Raw genomic sequence first — 19557 nt, forward strand, 5'->3', positions numbered from 1 at the left:
AAAACATCTTGGAGCTACAACAGGTATCCCGTTAAGGAACAGGGACTGACCCTCCACTCTGATGAGGGACTCCAGGTGCTGACATGCAGGGGGGCAAACTGGGTAGGGGGCTGCACTGTCCAGTGAGGGAGAAACATCTAATACGTGGGCCAGCCTTTACCTACCCTCCCTAGCTCTCGAACTGGCTTCCACCCTTCTTCTTCTAATGCACTTTTATTATTGACTTCACAACCACAATGCCAACATATTACCTGAAAGATTATTGAAAAAGTGCTACTAGAGAGAAGGGATACCCCTACCAGCTGTGTTTCTGAACATCAGCTGACTGCCCTACCGCATTAAGGATCGCTTACCTATCTCTACCATAGTTCTCAAACACATGAATAGTGGGTTTACATTTGTTTGGCTGGTTGGATGTTTTGGGTTTTTCTGTTTTTGTTTTTGATTTTGTTTTTTCCTAAATCTCCAGATCTTCCTTCTAGCCAAACACCTTTGCACTCAAAACACAGCCTTCACTATTTTGACATAAGAGAGCGTTTATGAGGAGCATCTCTCTTCTGGTTTCCGGACTAGCAATCCTCATGGATAATTTCCACTCACCTGAATATGTATGCAAGCCCAGCTAGCTGGGCAAGGGAGGCAACATAGCAGGGTGGCTAAGAGTCCAGGCCTAGACCTGATTGGGTTCAAATCTCAGCTCTACCACTTACTAATTCTGCCTCAGTTTCCTCAGCTGTAAAACAGGCATAATGGTAGTCCTATACCTCACAGGGTGTTTAGTAAAATTAAATGAGTTAATTTTTTTAAAGCCACTTAGAGTGTCTGGGAATTTATAAGCATTTGTTAAATAAAAATAAAGTAAATCAATTGTAAGTCCTTCACTCACATGTCAATGATGAGGGTCTACAATGTAGCAGGTATTACTAAGTGCTAGACAGAAATGAAATGAATAAAACATAGCTCCTATCATCTACTGAAAACGACAGATAAACATAAAATTTTAATACCCAGCACACCTATGTTCATAGCAGCATTATTCACAATAGCCAAAAAGTGGAAATGACCCAAATGTCCATCTACAGATGAATGGATAAACAAAATGTGATATATACATACAATGGGATATTATTCAGCCTTAAAGATGAAATTCTGATACATGCTATAATATGGATGAAGCTTGAAGACATTACACTAAATCCCGTGTGACTCAAATCCATCAACTTCCCTGTGGATGCCTGCCTCCTGGTTCAGCCCCCGACATCTCTTACCTGAGCTATGGCATCAGCCTAACTGGTCTCTCCTCTCCTTCACTTAACCCCTGCAAATCTATTCGGGATCCATTAAGAAGATCCAGAGTGATCTTTAAGTCTGACCCCACTATGCTCTTACTTAAAACTCTTCAATGCTTCCCGTTATTCTCAGGAACATGGCCTCCAAAATCTCTTCTGCCTCAACTTGGGCCACCCCCATCACTGCTGTGTGTACAGCCACACTGCGTCTCTGACCATGCAATGCTCCTTCTTGCAGCAGAGCCATTACCCAGTCCTCTCTGCCTGGAATGCACCCCAGTCCCCTGCCCTACCCTACCCATGCCTTCTCTAAGCTAACTTGTGAGCTTACTTCGAGAACCATCTAAAGGTCCATATCCAAGATTAGACTACAATCTCCATGAGTGTCCACCTTGTGCATGGTTATGTCCCAAGCGCCTGGAATGTAGCAGGCCCTCACTAAATTCTTGTTGAAAGAATGACTGAATCAATCAAAATGGCCTGCAAAAAGCAGAATCAAAGAAATAGAAGAAATAGGGATTCCAAACACTAAAACGTATTAGTAACTCCCAAAGACTCCTGGAAGTGAACATTAGTGTTGCCAAGATGCACTGATGCCAGCTCTGAGCAGCCTGGTCAGCCTACAGTATTGGGCACAACGTGACAAAGGGAAACCTTTGGGTTTGCTCCCATCTGGGCCACCCTGAACCATGTTTACCTTTAGCTTCCCAAAGACTGTCCTTCTTAGAGAAACTGAGACCTCTGAACTCAGGCCCCTTTCTCAAGTCTACACCCACAATACTGTCTATCAGACATCCCTACTTGGACATCCTACAAGCACATCAAACACAACATACAATTATCCTTTTCCCCAAAGCCCTTCTTCTGTACTCCGCCTTGGTTAATCTGAGAATCAGCTTAGATATTATGATCCTAATTATAGGGTTCTCCCACCAAACCTCACACACACACACACACAATCAGTTGCCAGCTTTCATTCAAACAAATACTCAGTGATTTCTTGAACATACTGCTTTGTCTCTATGCAGTATGGCTGACTAAATAGAGTGGCTGATTTAGGGAGAACCTCACAAATGCTGACCCAGGGAACAGCTACCATCATGTCTTACTTTAGGGCTTCATCATTTTTTATCTGGACTATTGCAACGAACTGTTCACTGGATTCTCTGCTCATAACCCACCTCCCTGCTGCTGCTGCTGTTGCTGTAATATGTATAAATCATTTCTCCAATCTACCAGGCTTATGTTCAAAATCCTTCAGCAATGGAGAAAATGATGCCAAATGATATGATAGAAAAATTACAGGAAATTTCACTTTCTTCTTTAAGCTTCCCTGCATTTTCTATAATGTATATGTATAAGCCAAAAATAAAAAGCTGATTTCTTTCAAAAATTTCAGCAGCTTATGAATATTTATTAAATCATGTATTCACTCATTCATCTAGATAATGTGAATTTAAATCATTAAAATACATAAAAACCAGGACTTCCCTGGCAGCGCAGTGGTTAGGAATCCATCTGCCAATGCAGGGGACACGAGTTCAAGCCCTGGTCCAGGAAGATCCCGCATGCCTCAGAGCAACTAAGCCCGTGCACCACAATTACTGAGCCTGCACTCTAGAGCCCGTGAACCACAACTGCTGAGCCCACGTGCCACAACTACTGAAGCCCGCGTGCCTGGAGCCCGTGCTCCACAACAAGAGAAGCCATAGCAATGAGCAGCCCGCGCACCGCAACAAAGATTCGCCCCCGCTCGCTGCAACTAGAGAAAGCCCGCACGCAGCAACGAAGACCCAATGCAGCCAAAAATAAATAAATGAATAAATAAATAAATTGAGGTATGGTTGATGTACAATATTATATAAATTTCAGGTGTCCAACATAGAGATTCCCAATTTTTAAAGGTTATATTCCATTTATAGTTATTACAAAATATTGGCTATATTCCCTGCATTGTACAATATATCCTTGTAACTTATTTATTTTATACGTAGTAGCTTGTACCTCTTAATCCCTTACCCCTATCTTGCCCCTCCCCCCCTTCCCTCTCCCCACTGGTAACCACTAGTTTGTTCTCTACATATTTAAGTCTGTTTCTGTTTTGTTATGTTGACTAGTTTGTTTCTATTTTTTAGATTCCACATATAAGTGATATCATACAGTGTTTGTCTTTCTCTGACATTTCACTTAGCATAATACCCTCCAAGTCCATCCATAATGTTGCAGGTGACAAAATTTCATTCTTTTTTATGGCTGAGTAGTACTCCATTGTATTTATATACCTCATCTTTATCCATTTGTCAGCTGATGGACACTTGGGTTGCTTCCATATCTTGGCTATTGTAAATAGTGCTGCTATGAACACTGGGGTGGATGTATCTTTTCAAATTAGTGTTTTCATTTTTTTCAGATCTATATCCAGGAGTGGAACCTCTGGGTCATATGGTGGTTCTATTTTTAGTTTTTTGAGAAACTGCCATACTGTCTTCCACAGTGGATGTACCAATTTACATTCCCGTCAACAGTATACAAGGGTTCCTTTTTCTCCACATCCTCAAATTGAGTTTTATGTAAACTCTCTACTCTGCATTTCAAAATATTTACAGAAAGCAGTATTTCAACTTTCCTCTAAATAGTAAAAATGTGCAAGAGGAGAGGTAATCCAGGTACCATATTTACTAATACTTTATCCTCTGAACCTGTGGGAAATAAAATACGTTACTTTCCTAAATTACTAACGATTTTTGTTTCAAGGTGTGTTTCTCTTTTTCATTAATACAAAAGAATTGCCATCTAATACAGATACCTGAAATTATATCCATTTCACAGTAGTAAAATCTACTTTTAAAAAATAAGAAAAATATATTTTTTCAAAGTGTATCTTAATGTATTTCTTCAAAGTCTTATAAAAGCATTAACTAACGTATTTGTTTAACATAGTTATAAAAGTTACCAAAAAATGTTGTAATGACCCAAGTGATTAAATCAGGGTCACTTTAATATGTTACTAGATTTTAAAGATTGATAAAGGTATCAAGTTTTCACAGCGGGGGAAGGAGAAGAGGGGACGAAGTGAGAGAGTAGCATTGACATATATACACTACCAAATGTAAAATGGATGGCTAGTGGGAAGCAGCCGCATAGCACAGGGAGATCAGCTCGATGCTTCGTGATGACCTTGAGGGGTGGGATAGGCAGGGTAGGAGGGAGGCTCAAGAGGGAGGGGATATGGGGATATACGTATACATATAGCTGATTCACTTTGTTGTACAGCAGAAACTAACACACCATTGTAAAGCAATTATACTCCAATAAAGATATTTTTCAAAAAGGTGTCAAGTTTTAACTATTTTTTATAATAAAGGAAAATTGCTTTGTGATTTCTTTCTAGGGATGAGACCATTTCTGAACATTACATGTTAACACAAAAGTCCAATAAAGCTGAACCCTCAAGAAATAGCCTATAACATGAAGCAGTCTAACATGATAAGTTCTGTGTTTCTATACCATCCTCAATACATTCTGAAAATTTTGACTCCAAAACGTTTAGAATTCGTCCTTGTGTTTTTCAAATAAGCTCCTTAGTCAAAAAGGATGAAAATATATAAAACAACCACAAACAAAGAAAAGAAGAAAGGAAAGCCTGCCAAAAAACCATCTTTGTTTTTAGGCTCATTTTTTTTCGGGCGATTCCTGTTCATTGTAGGAAACTGCCTTGCTTACATGAAATGGAGGTTAGACCCTAAAATATCCTTTCATCTGGACCCCAATTCCCGAAGTTAAAGGCCCTTCTTGCTATGTCAGGAGCCGTGTTGGGAGTTGTACAGCTTCACAAGAGAGCTGTCGAAATCAGCCAACTCCAGCTCCGTTGGTAAAGGGAAAAAAAATCAGCCTAGACTGGCAAGGGTACCAGTGGAATGCCTTTCCTATATTTCTCCAGCACTTTCCAACCATAAAAAATGCATTTATTTGAGTTAATAATATCCTCATTTAAAGTAGCCTGGATGGGCCAACCGATCAGTTACTCATACCTTGTGTTTCATCTTAAATAAGCACAACATGGCTTGGCTTTCATTCTTCTCCCCATGGAGGGAGCCCTCCTGAGTGTTTTAACAGAGAAAAATGGGAAGAAGCTGGAAAAGGAATGAGTAATTTTAGAGGACTTTGGTGAAAGAAATAGGCCCGGAGGCAGTGCCAGAGTCAATGGTGGTGGGAGATCGTTGTAAAGCACAAAAACTCTGGTTTAGGAGAGACCCAGGGGACAACACAACTTGCAGAAGTGAGACCACTGGGAGGAAACAGGAACTGGGAAGCAGGAAGGAAACAGGAAGCTGAGACTGGTGCTTACCAAAAGAAAAATGATTCCTCTTGGGTGATTTTCTCATGATGGAGGGAGAGGGGAAGAGGGGGATTTAGTTCTTATTCTAAAATAAAGAGTTCACTGTGCCCAACCAGCAAAATAAACAAGGCCATTCTCACCTTTGTGCCAATACCAGCATAAGCCCACAGTGTTTACAATCAAGTCAGGCAATAAATATCCTCATTCAGTAAATACCTGTTGATTTTTTACACTTCATTGGTTCTAAGGGAGCAGGTCATACCAGATATAGTCCTTTATAGTTGAGGCAGACCACTGTTTGTTGTTCGATTTCCTGAAATACTCCTGTTTTGAAGGTATCTATGGCAGGTATTTTTGTAATGCAAGTGAATTACATTCACTTTGTTTTAAGGGTTTTTCAAAATAAATATTGAGTACTCATTAAAACAAATGGAGACAGTTAGATTTTGGAATTGCTGCAAAAGTCTACCACTAAAGTATTCACTGGCGTATTTCTTACAAAACTGAAAAATCTAGAAACCCTGATGTTTCTTATAAAATGGAAAATCTAAAAGCAACCTAGGGAGTTCCCTGGTGGTCCAGTGGTTAGGACTCGGCGTTTTCACTTCTGATTTCACTGCCATGGGCCCAGGTTCAATCCCTGGTCGGGGAACTAAGATCCTGCAAGCTGTGTGGCACAGCCAAAAAATTAAATTAAAAAAAAATTTTTTTAAAGGTTCTCATTACTTAATTAAAAAATAAAATAAAATAAGGAAAGATAAAAGCAACCTAAATGCCCCCAAACTGAGCAATGACTAAATTATGGTACAGCCACACAATGTAATACTCTTTATTTACCAAAAATCATAAAGTAAAAATGGCAGCAAAGAAGGATTTGCAATAGGATATGAAGTAGAAATTAAACGTAGATAATATGTATGCTTGCAAACAGAGGGCACAGAAATAATTATCCTAAAATGAAAACTCCCTCGGCGGGGGGTGGGAAAGTCGTGCTTTATAGATGGGAAAGCAGAGACGCAATGAGAACAGGGAGAGGCTGAATTCCAGAGGGAGTGTGGCAATGCCATTCATTCTCTGGCCTGGGATGAAGAATCTGTCCTCTCTGCCCACTAGAGAGGGGAGGCCCTGGAGGCAGAAAGTGGAGGGAGGCGGGGCTTCAGGTTCTACCTTGTAGTAGTCATACAGCAGGCCAAGGGCGGCGGCGCTGTCCTCATCACCGTTGATACTCATCATTGCCTTGGTGGCCGCCGTCAGGGGGTTCTCCAAATACGACTTCCAGGCTTCATCCTCACTGGTGTAGGCTCTTCGGGTATTAAATGGAGGGTCACTGGGCATGGGCACTAAGGCCACCAGTCGTTTATTACTGTGAAAGCAAGAAACACATGAGGTTCATTATCAAAGAAGTATTCCTTTGATATCCGCTAAAAAATACACATTATTTGGTTAATTTGTACTTCCCCAGAATGGAAGAGAGGGAAGATTAAGACTGAAGTGACTGCCCCATTGCATTGATAAAGCCACTGATTTATTTCTCTACTGCCCATGAGAAGTAATAATGGTCTTTCAAAGGTAGTACAGAGGTAGTGTAAGTTGGTTCCCTTCACACTTGGCTTATCATATCCAATCACTTCAGGAGCCAAATCATTTTCTTTGATTATTCTTCATTAGCGAATATTAAAATGAAAAACTGAGAGGGAACAGGTTTCATTTAACTCTCTGAGCTCTAATGTATAAATATGTGCGATACATTAAATATAATCAACATGTTAATGGTTATTAAAAACTATTTTATCCAGTTTGATTTATACTATAATCGCTAGCAAATTATAGACCAATCCAAGTCCCTTAATTTAAAAAGGCAATAGAAGGTACTCTGCAAACAAGACGTATTGCAGATATGCTGCGTAATAGGGATACAAAGCAACAGGAAAGAGACGAACTCTGTATATGAATCCTGTGTTGCCACGGGATCCTACTATATTTAAAGGACATAGAAGCTACAGGTTGTAAAAAAAATCATCGTGGAGAGTGAGGAGGGCACCTGGAGAATCTTCAGTAGAGGCAAAAAGGGTTGGAGTCATTTGTCAGTCCTAACCAAGCCAAGCTCAGGTAAAGCAGCAATTGACTATCAAAGTGATTTCTTAAGGAGGATGCGATAATAACTTAAATACTCACAAACCATGACAGTCCTCAGCAGCTCCCCAGCCTTGTTCATTGAAATGAAACCAAAAAGTGACCATGAGACATTGTATTTCAGTAACACCTATGTCCACTCAGAGTAACATGACACAGACAAATAACAGGATTGCAAAGGCAACATGTATACCGATCAGTGGAAATGCAGCCACCAAGAGCCTTTTGATGGTCATTCAGTCACAGACGTCCCTTTTTGCTGATATTTCTACAGGGCCTTCTGAGAGTAGATGGTCTCCCCGTTCACTTTGTGATAGAAAACTGGTATGAACTCCCAACAAAGGCTATGTTGAGGGCCCTTTATGTGGAGGCATGATGCCACACATTGGTGTAGGGTCAGAAAATGACACTGACATTGGTAACATATGTTTGGGGGCGGGGCGGGAAATCCACACTGAGCAGAGTGGAGTTTCAGACGGTCTCCAGGCCACTGGTTTGAACTTTGTGCCAGGGGCTTGGTGGAACTGATCGGGAAGAAAGAGAAAATGACCCAACTGTAAATTAATTGGATTAAAAGGTAAAATCAAGTTTCTGGAAGTAAACAGGAAAACCCTGGTAGAAGGCCTCTCTAACCATTAGGTAGTCTGGTGACATGGAACAGCACAGGCCCTGGAAGTGAGTCTCTGTTCACCACTTACAGTGGAGGAAAATTGCCTGAGGTTCGGTTTCTTCGCGCCTTAAATAAGGACAACACTATTTTTAGTTTCTTAAGGAACCTCCATACTGTTCTCCATAGTGGCTGTACCAATTTACATTCCTACCAACAGTGCAAGAGGGTTCCCTTCTCTCCACACCCTCTCCAGCATTTATTGTTTGTGGATTTTTTGATGATGGCCATTCTGACTGGTGTGAATGGATAACCAACAAGGACCTACTGTACAGCACAGGGAACTCTGCTCAATATTATGTAACAACCTAATTGGGGAAAGAATTTGAAAAAGAATAGATACATGTATATGTATAACTGAATCACTTTGTTGTACAACTGAAACTAACACAACATTGTTAATCAGCTATACTCCAATATGAAATAAAAAGTTAAAAAAAAAAAAAGACAGCAATGTCCACTCTACTTACCTCACAATGCGATTGTAAGAATGGAATAAAATAATGAATAAAATAGAGGTCTGTAAACTGCACAATGTTATACAATAACAGGTATTACTATCACAGCACAGTTCTATATTCCCGTAAAGTTTGTGGGTATAGCGATTTTTGGTTATAATGCAGAAGTGCTAAAGATAATCATTAATTAAAGGGAGACTGAAGTTGTTCATTTAGCTATTTTGATTGAGAGCCCAATAGATGCCAGGCACCATGCTATTTGTTGAGAATGCAATGGCAAATGACACAGGCACTGCCCCATAGCCCAAGTAGCTTGCAGTCCAGTGGGGGAAAGAAAGCACCACTGTTGGGACTTCCCTGGTGGCGCAGTGGTTAAGAATCCGCCTACCAATGCAGGGGACATGGGTTTGGTCACTGGTCCAGGAAGATCCCACATGCTGCGGAGCAGCTAAGCCCGTTCACCACAACTACTGAGCCTGCGCTCTAGGGCCCATGTGCTGCAACTACTGAGCCCTCGTGCTGCAACTACTGAAGCCCGTGTGCCTAGAGCCCGAGCTCTGCAACAAGAGAAGCCACCGCAATAAAAGTCCACACATTGCAACAAAGAGTAGCCCCCGCTTGCTGTAACTAGAGAAAGCCCACGCGCAGCAGTGAAGATCCAACACAGCCAAAAAAGAAAAAGAAAAAAAGAAAGCACCGTTGTTACCAGAGCAATGAGTGTGAGAAATGAACAGTGTCATGAATGAGGTTATATGCCAGAGGGGACTAACCTAACCAGAGGATCAAGGAGGAAGCAAAGTTTTGACAAAGACCTGAAGGAAAGGCAGGAGTGTGTCGGTCAATGTTGAAATGGGCAGATGTGGGAAACATTTTTTTTGGGGGTGGGGGAAACATTTTTAAAGTGAAGAATATATTGGTAATGCAAAATAATGGAATTTTCTGACAAAAGGAGCACATTTGTATTCATTTTGGAGAGTCAACTAAAGAAATTTATGTATTTTATATACAGTGGAATATTACTCAGCCATAAAAAAGAATGAAATAATGCCATTTGCAGCAACATGGATGGACCTAGAGATTATCATACTAAGTGAAGTAAGTCAGAAAGAGAAAGACAAATGCCATGTGATATCACTTATATGTGGAATCTAAAATATGACACAAATGAACTTATCTACGAAACAAACAGACTACAGACACAGAGAACAGACTTGTGGTTGCCAAGGGCAGGGGAGGTGGGGGAGGGTTGGATTGGGAGTTTGGGGTTAGCAGATGCAAACTAGTACATACAGAATGGATAAACAACAAGGTTCTACTGTATAGCACAGGGAACTATATTCAATATCCTGTGATAAACCATAATGGAAAAGAATATAAAAGAGAATATATATATATATGTATAACTGAATCACTTTGTTATACAGTAGAAATTAACACAACATTGTAAATCAACTATAATTCAGTGTAAAAAAAAGAAATTTATGTACTTTAATTTAACAGTAAAATAGTATTTCCATGTTGTGGAAATTACTAATCACAGAGGATAGGGCTTGATTTAGAGATAGAATTTTGGTGGACTCCTAAGAATCTACAAGTGGAAGAAATGAAGTCTCTGGGAGGACCACGAAGGCAGAGGTGATGGGCCCACGTGTGGCAGTGCCACCACCACCCCTCTCAGTCATTTAGTAGGAGCCATCCTGGGTGCCCGGTCTGCAGCCTTCACTTAGAGGGAGAAATAGAGGAATCTGAACCCTAATTGTTGCCCATGAGCACCCAGGCATCATGCATACTTCCCAAAATGCTCAGTCCTACAGGAAAGAAGGGCTTAAAGTTATTTGCAGTGACCTCACCATTGAAAAAGGTGGGGATTTTACTCTCTTTCTTACCTAAGAAAAGCTGGGAGGCGGGGGGAGTGTTAATTACAACACTGGCTAATTTCCAAAAGTTTAGCAGGAAGCGCCAGGGTGAAGGATAAAAGCCAACTCTTGATTTACACTAAGTAGTGCCCTGATTCACTTGAGAGATTTTTCTTTGAGTCTTCCTTCAAGTCCCTACTCCCTCCTGCTGAGTCTCCTGGATTGCTGATTTTATCTGTTCCCAGCACGAACGTTCACTCATAAATCTAGATTCATCAGCTTTTCTCCTATGATGAAATGGTTGACGAATCCTTACATGATCAATGGAAAAAAATATCCTGGGAAAGCACATCCTTACTAGCTGTTTCTGTTCACATTTTTGATGGCCAAAGGACTTTCATGCTCTTCCCTTTAACTGCATAATGACTTTGGATTTTTTGTTTTTTCATAGATTATAATCTCTCCGGTACAGAGCACTGCTGAATAAAGCTTGGTTTAGTAAAAACAGAACAATCTCTCTGGTACACTGAGCAAAAACGTAGACTTGTAAAGAAAGGACAGTTTCACAGAACAGCTTTTACCAAAGTTTGGAACACTTTCTGAAGGTGAATTTCATCACTGTTCTTTTGGAGTGGCAATTCTAATCCTGCTCTGGTCAGCTTTTAAAATATCCTTTCAGTAGCTTTAGGTGTGTAATTTTCTGGGTTGCCTTGAACACAGAACACATCAACTATAAACTTGATCTCTGTTCTTCCTTGGAGGAAAGTTTAAATTAGCACCTGAGTACTCACAGCAAGGCTAAGGCTGTGTTAGATCACAAATATTTTTTTTCTTTCGTGTGTTTCTTTAATCCGCTACTTCATTTGGTTGATGTTGGGAGAAAAATTAAGAGATGAGTCATCAGCTGAAGTAATGAAAGAGGTGGAGCAGTCACACAGCTGAGATCATAACCAACAAGTCAAGAAAAGTTCCAGATCACTCTACCGCACGCCCTGGGGCATTAATAAGGGTCTAACAGAGGGAATGCTTTGCTGGGGAGAAGCATGTGAAACTTAGTACATGATGCCTTCACCTCCTAAAAATATGTGCAGTAATAGTCAACAAATCCAGACATAAATCCATTTCACTTGGGACCACAAAAAACCAGGACAGTGAAGTTTTCATGTCAAATTATCACTTTCAATCCATTTCTCATCATTCTTTTTTTTTTTTTTTAATAATTCCTAGAAGGGCATTAGTCTTTGAGGGGAGGGTTGTTTTGGGGTTTTTTTGGTCTTAATCTAGGGGGAGAATGGTTTTGGAGTTGAATAAACCTCAGTTTTAATCTCAGCTCTGTCAACTACTGAATTTAGATGAGGTACTTTACTTCTTTGAGCTTGTTTCTTCCTCTGTATCATGATATCAGCCTTACGGTACTGTTCTAAAGGAATAACTCAGATATTTACATATGAAGAGCCTGGTACATTACAGATCTTCAATAAATAATAGTTATAAGTATTACTTCTCTTTAGAACTGATTCTATTAATGACCTCTGATCAAAATCCAATAGACTGCTCTCAGTTCTTAATCTCCTTGGGTTTTCTTGGCCATTTCTCACTTCTGTAAAATCTTTCCTTGCCTGGCTTCTAAGATACTGTGCAAGGGTGGTTCTCCTCTGTAGCCAAACACTCTTTTCTAATTTCTACTCTACCTCCTCCTATTCCTCTAACTCTCATCGTTCCTGGGCCCTTTGCTCTTTTCTTTCCATTGTTGATTCGTATGGCTTTCATTGATCCTCAATCTTTTTTTTTTTAATTTATTTTATTTTTATTTTTGACTGTGCTGTGTCTTTTTTTTTGTTTATTTATGGCTGTGTTGGGTCTTCGTTTCTGTGCGAGGGCTGTCTCTAGTTGCGGCAAGTGGGGGCCACTCTTCATCATGGTGTGCGGGCCTTTCACTATCACGGCCTCTCTTGTTGCAGAGCACAGGCTCCAGACGCGCAGGCTCAGTAATTGTGGCTCACGGGCCCAGTTGCTCCGCGGCATGTGGGATCTTCCCAGACCAGGGCTCGAACCCGTGTCCCCTGCATTGGCAGGCAGATTCTCAACCACTGCGCCACCAGGGAAGCCCCTGTGCTGTGTCTTCGTTGCTGCGTGCAGGCTTTCTCTAGTTGTGGCGAGCGGGGGATACTCTGTTGCGGTGCGCGGGCTTCTCATTGCTGTGGCTTCTCTTGTTGCAGAGCACGGGCTCTAGGCTCGCGGGCTCTAGAGCGCAGGCTCCGTAGTTGTGGTGCATGGGCTTAGTTGCTCTGCGGCATGTGGGATCTTCCCAGACCAGGGATCGAACCCATGTCCCCTGCATTGGCAGGCGGATTCTTAACCACTGCGCCACTAGGGAAGTCCCTGATCCTCTATCTTAATGACTAATAGATGGGTATCACCTAAGAGCCAGTTCTGCCTTCTCCTTAGATGTCCTGTTGTCACCTTTAACTCAATCCAAAACTAAGGTAATCATCATTTCTCAATTGGGCACACCTCACCATCATCTGTCCCCAGTCATCCAGGGCCAAATCTTATGTACTGGTTTAAAATATAGACTCTGGAGCCAGACTGCCTGGGTGTAAATCCTGGCTGCACCACATACTAGCTGTGTAACCCTGGACAAGTTAGTTAACCTTTCTGGGCATCAGCTTCCTCACCTGTAAAATTGAGATGTACCCCCAAATGAAATTGACACGGTATAAAAGCCTCATGTGTGTTGGCTATTATACTTTCTCTTCGTCCCTTATATGGAGTCAGTCACCATATCCATGATCACAGCTTTGGTCTCATCTCTTCATGCCTCCAACTGGTCTCTTTATCCTTCAACTTTCCCCTCTTCAATCCCTATTGAAGCCCTGTGGAATCATCTTCATAGATAATCATTTTCAAGAGTGTACTATGATTCTTTACCACCTGTAATATCAAGTCCAAAATCCTCCATCTGATATTTAAGACTCCCCATTATCAGGTCCCTACATACTTCTCAAAATTTATTTCTTTCTACTTACTTAACATAAGGAGTTAAACCATTTATTTGCAGTACCTTAAAGAAGCCCATTCCTACATACATGCCTTCGCTCAGACTGTTCCCCTGCCTGAAATTCCCTTCCTGCTTCTCTCCATCTAAATTCTACTCTTATCAAAGTCCAGCTGCAAGATCCCATCTTCCAGAAAATACTCCCTGATTGTTCCTATTTGGGCTCTTAAGGGCTTCCCTGTACTAAGGACTCCTACAGTATGTATATTATTTACTACATATATTCTACCATTTAATTTTTACTACATAAAGAATACTGACTGGGCTTCCCTGGTGGCGCAGTGGTTGAGAATCTGCCTGCTAATGCAGGGGACACGGGTTCGAGCCCTGGTCTGGGAAGATCCCACATGTCGCGGAGCAACTGGGTCCGTGAGCCACAATTACTGAGCCTGCGCGTCTGGAGCCTGTGCTCCGCAACAAGAGAGGCCACGACAGTGAGAGGCCCGCGCACCGTGATGAGGAGTGGCCCCCGCTTGCCACAACTAGAGAAAGCCCTCGCACAGAAACGAAGACCCAACACAGCCATAAATAAATAAATAAATAAATAAAAATTAAAAAAAAAAAAGAATACTGACTATGGAAAGAAAACTGTCATTCAGCTGTCAGATCCACCAACTACACCAAGAAAGTAGCATTCATTAATCAAAAAGCCCAGCAGTCCCCATACATAGTCCACAGTCTGTCCTGCACCACGTCCCTTACCTGCCTTGGATTCCCAACCTTCCTGGCTTCACTCAAAGATCTGCAAACCCCTCTTCTCCAGCTTTGCATTGGCTTTCTTCTAAAAGCACCAGTCCCCACACCAACACACACACACACACACACACACACACACACACACACACACACATCTCCCTGAGTCAATTAACACACCTAGACACCCTAGGCACTTATCTTTTAAAAGGCAGCTAACAGAGTCATCCATGAGTCTTCATTTTCTTACATCCACTTCATTAAAAAGTCCTTCCTATTGATCCTGCCTTCAAAATATATCCAGAACTTGACCACTTCTCACCATTCCACTGGAAGCATGCTGGTGCAAGCCACCGTCATCTTCTACTTGGATTACTGCAATTGTCTCTGAGGTAGGCAGCCTCCACTATGGGCCCCCAATGATCCTTACCTCCTAGAACTCACACCCTTGTGGAGTTCCCTCCCGCATTGTATCAGACTTGGTTTATATGACCAACGGCATACAGCAAAAATGATAGTATGGCACTCCCAGAATTAGATAATAAAAGTGTTCCATCTTGGTAAGTCAGTCTCTCTCTCTTTCTCTCTCTTTCTCATTTCTCTCTCTAGGGAAAGCAAACTGCCATATTGTAGAGAGGAACTGAAGCCTTGACCAACAGGCAATGAGAAACTAAAGACCACCAACAACCCGTGAGGGAGCTTAGTACATTCTGCAGTCAGAGACAAGTCTTAAATCAGTTATAGCCCCAGATGACAACTTGTCTGCAACCTTACGAGAAACTCAGAGTCAGAACCAACCAGCTAAGTTGCTCTTAGATTCCTGACCGTCAGAAATTGTGCAAGATAATGTTTGCTATTTTAGTTGATAAGTTTTTAGATACTATGTTACACAGCAGTGGATAACTAATACTGTCTCTAAATAAATCTCCCTGCTTTTACCATTGTCCCCTCCTCCCTCCAGTCTATTCTCAACAAAGCATCTATAGAAATCCCATTAAAACATAAATCAGATCACACTAGTCCCATGCTTAATCCTATAATGACTCCCCATTTTCCTTAGAGGTCAAGGTCCTTCCACTGGCCTTCCAGGCCCTACAGAATCTCTCCTCCTTTACTTCTCCGACCTCCTCTCCTGATACTCTCCTTGTCATTCTCCTCACTCATTCTGATCCTCTGCACTGGTCTCCATGTCTCCACCTTAGGGTCTTGGCTCCAGCTGTCTCATTTTCCTGGAATGTTCTTCCCCCAAATTCCCCCAAATAACTCTCTCATCTCCTCTAAACCTTTGCCCAAACCCTGACTACCTTACTTAATGCAGTGACCCACCTCGACCCACCCTAGAACTTCCCATTCCTCCAAAACTTGTCTCCCTTACACAGCTTCTACTCTTTCTTTCTTCCCTAGCAGTCACCATCTTCTTACACACAATGTAGCCTACTTACTGTGTTCAGTGTTCATGGTCTGTCTATCCCCACAAGAATGTAAGCTCCACAGAGCTGGGATTTTTTTTGTTGTTATTCATGGATGTATCATAAGCAGTTTGAACTATGCCTGCCACTCAATTAAATTTGTTGAATGAGTGAATAAAAGTTCAGTTGAAGAACTGAAGTATAAGTTGGGGTTTAAAGTACTATGAAGGGAGGGAGGGAGGGAGCTATGTTTTTCACGTTTTCATAAAATCAGTTTATAGTGTGTTTGTAAATTGGTTGTGAGCTATAAAATGCTATATAAATGCAAGTTGCCTTAATTTTAAGAAGCATAATTGTAAAATTAACAAGGATTGATCCTAAACTGTTTTTCTCTCACCTCCTACTTCTCACCTTCAAATTAAACAAAATGAGGATTCATTTTTCTGTTCTCCTAAAATGTGAGCTACGCACAAGGAAACCAAGCAGATGCATGTGCAGACCAGAGGCAAAACTAGAGGAAGACTGAACTCTAATCAGCAAAGTTCTGCAATCCATGACCCTTTCTTCCACCTGTTGTATATCATTCTCAACATTGACTTGAACTGGGGGCAAAAGAATTTTTTCCACCTCTCTTTAAGAAGTGAAGTTTTACCTAGAGATTATCATACTAAGTAAGTCAGACAGAGAAAGACAAATATCATACGATATCAATTACACATGGAATCTAAAAAAATGATACAAATGAACTTATTTACAAAACGGAAATAGACTCACAGACATAGAAAACAAACTTACGGTTACCAAAGGGGAAGGGTGGGGAGGGATAAATTAGGAGTATGGGATTATCAGATACAAACTACTATATATTAAATAAACAACCATGAACTACTGTATAGCACAGGGAACTATACTCAATATCTTCTAATAACCTATAATGGAAAAGAATCTGAAAAAGAATATATATGTATAACTGAATCACTTTGTTGTACACCTGAAACATTGTAAATCAACTATACTTCAATTAAAAAAAAAAAGAAGTGAAGTTTTTACATAATTCTTAGGATTTCATGCTATGTTCTCTGCCTCAATATCCCCCTCTTCTCTGTCCCATCTCTCTGTCTCTGTCTCTGTCTTTGTCTCTCTCTCGCACACACACACATATATAGAGACTTTATCTTGAGATTGTATGAATTATGAATTCTATTTTCCAAATGGAATATCTCATCTTATGCTAAGTCTTCAGCACTTGGAGTTTAGCCTTTATCCACTTCAATTTCTTGTAGCTGATTTACTGTAGCTGGTTACTGACCTACAATCACTTCAGCTTCCCAGCCAAAAAAAAAAAAAAGACTATATTCAGACCCTAAACTTAAGAGCAAGATTTCAACAACTAACAATTATTCTTTCTTTGGGAATCTTGGCATTTTCTCCAGTTATAGAATATGACTTTCAAATGGAAACTAATGAACCAATCATCCTAATCAGGGTTAATGTCACAATTTAAATGCCAAGGATGTTAGTCATTTCACTAGTAGCTACTTTCAATAATATCCCTCCTTTTGGTGCTTGCTAGAGGCAAATCACAAGAGATAACAGATACTTTCCATGTTAGAACAAGGGTTGAAATTGATTAGGAAGTTTCTACACTGAGCACTTGTCCTTAATGACTCTAACCTTTTGCCCTTGACCTAATCCATATACACGTCAAAGGAAATAAAATAAATCCAAAAGCCTGGAATGATATTGATAATCTTATGCTGCAGATGGTTATATTTGAGAAAGAGAGAATTCAATTAATTCAGTGAAAATATTATAATGCTCTCCACCATATAAAATGCACAGTTTTTAAAAATAATGAATTTTAAAACAAAACTTACATCTGTTGAAATTAGGATAGTTCCACTTTGGATATATTAACTGCAAAATATACTGATCCATTGACTTAAGAGTAATCTCGCTCTCTCTCTCTCTCTCTCTCTCTCTCAGCGGTGCCCTAGCTTTGCTAGTGCCCTAAGCATGTTTAGTCCACCTATTAAGTAATCAAAGATTGAGAGGATTAGGGATATAATTAAGAAGCTGCTGGAAAGGCACATCATCAAGCACTAGAAACAACCATGAGGAAAAAGATGTCATAATGGAAAGTAGAAGAAAGAGGACAAGAAAATAATATTTTAAATGGAGACAATTTGTAGTGCTCACAATCATGAAATAACTAAAATTGGTTAAAATTGTGTGTGTGTGTATGTAAACTGAAATTCAAAATGTTAACAGTGATTATAGGTGAATTTTTATTTTCTTCTTTCTACTTTTTCACTTTTCAAATAGTCTGTAAGTTACACATACTTAATGAGCCCCTACCATACGCCAGATAGTGTTCTAAGCCCCTGACGTGGGTTAACACATTTATTCTTCATTATAGTCTTAAAGTTAGGCAAGGTAACCATGCCCTTTACATAGACAGGGACACTGAACAGAGAGTGCTAAGTTGCTTGCCCAGGGTTATGCAGCAGTCAGCTTAGACCAGGATGGCATCACAGAGCCTGAGCTCTTAAGCATCCTTCTCTGTTGCCAATTCTTGACTATACTCTATTTTCATAATCAGAAAAAAAGTTACTTGAAAAGGGGGAACTAGAAAACAGACTGGATACAAGAGACAAATACGACAGCGAATTTTCTTACATGGAAGTAAATGAGATAATGTCCAAATTCAAAGTTCTAGAGAAACTGTGCAAAGGGGAAGTCTATAAGCTCCTTGAAGACAAAGATGATGTGTTTAAGTTATTTGTAGAATTCCAAGGTGCTGAAACATTCTGCAGGGTACATATGAGGCAGACAACACAAATAAATTGTATATGGGGAGGGATAGCTACTACTACTTATCCACCTTTAGTTTGACACAGTTAGAGGCCATCTGTTTTTAAATATCCTGTAGAAAAATATTAAATAATTGATGTAATAAAAATATACATTAAATAAGCAGGAAATATTAAAAACATTATATTTCAATAGTGACCAAAATACAATTTTTAAAGAAAAGAATCATCTTAAAACCAAATTAGCTTCAAAAATTAAAAAGAGAATCAGTTCTTTGGAGGAACTTATCATGCTCAAGTCTTTAGCAGCAACAAAACAAAACAAAAACCAAAAAAACCACAAAAGCCTCTTAAAAGGCTGCAGGACAGAGTTCTATCTCATGACCATTTCATGTGTTTACTTTTCCCTCAAAGATTTCCCTGAACTGAGACACATAATAATGTGTAGTCAATGTAAAAACAGAAATTTTGTGCAATTCAAGAAGACAGAAAGCAGAAGATTGGAATAGAGGAGAAACCAAAGTCAAGAAGGCTGCACCCCTACGCTGGTGCAGGAGAGGTTAATGCATAAGTAAAAACTGGTTTTCTCAATGAGCCTGGAAAACTCTAACTCAAAGTCTTCAGCATCTATAACCAAGCCAGTCATAGGAACTAGCTACAGCATTCACTTCTTAAATACAGGAGTTGGCCTTTGGGGGGGCCCTAGCACCAGAAAGAAATAACTCGGTAACACGCCTAGAGTAACTTCAAGCTACTAAATGGAAACAAAGGTGGGGGGGGTGGATACTTAGCTTAAAACAACGGGAAAACCCTCCAATGTGTCCTACCCAAGTTTGCCCCCT

At 40.4% G+C, this 19557-nt stretch overlaps 1 protein-coding gene across 4 annotated transcripts in view; it reads right to left on the minus strand.

The window, feature by feature from the left end:
* GRHL2 (grainyhead like transcription factor 2) overlaps positions 1-19557 on the minus strand; it is a 173426-nt gene that overhangs the window by 116526 nt on the left and 37343 nt on the right. For all 4 annotated transcript variants that reach the window (XR_005017027.1, XM_036830297.1, XM_036830296.1 and 1 more), the window contains exon 2: positions 6796-6991. Coding sequence is in view for 3 of the 4 variants with exons in the window: in XM_036830297.1 (XP_036686192.1) it covers positions 6796-6991 (196 nt within the window). In the remaining variant the exon portion in view is untranslated. The remainder of the gene's footprint in view (positions 1-6795; positions 6992-19557) is intronic.

Source organism: Balaenoptera musculus, chromosome 17 (assembly GCF_009873245.2).
Source record: "Balaenoptera musculus isolate JJ_BM4_2016_0621 chromosome 17, mBalMus1.pri.v3, whole genome shotgun sequence".
Lineage (NCBI taxonomy): Eukaryota > Metazoa > Chordata > Mammalia > Artiodactyla > Balaenopteridae > Balaenoptera > Balaenoptera musculus.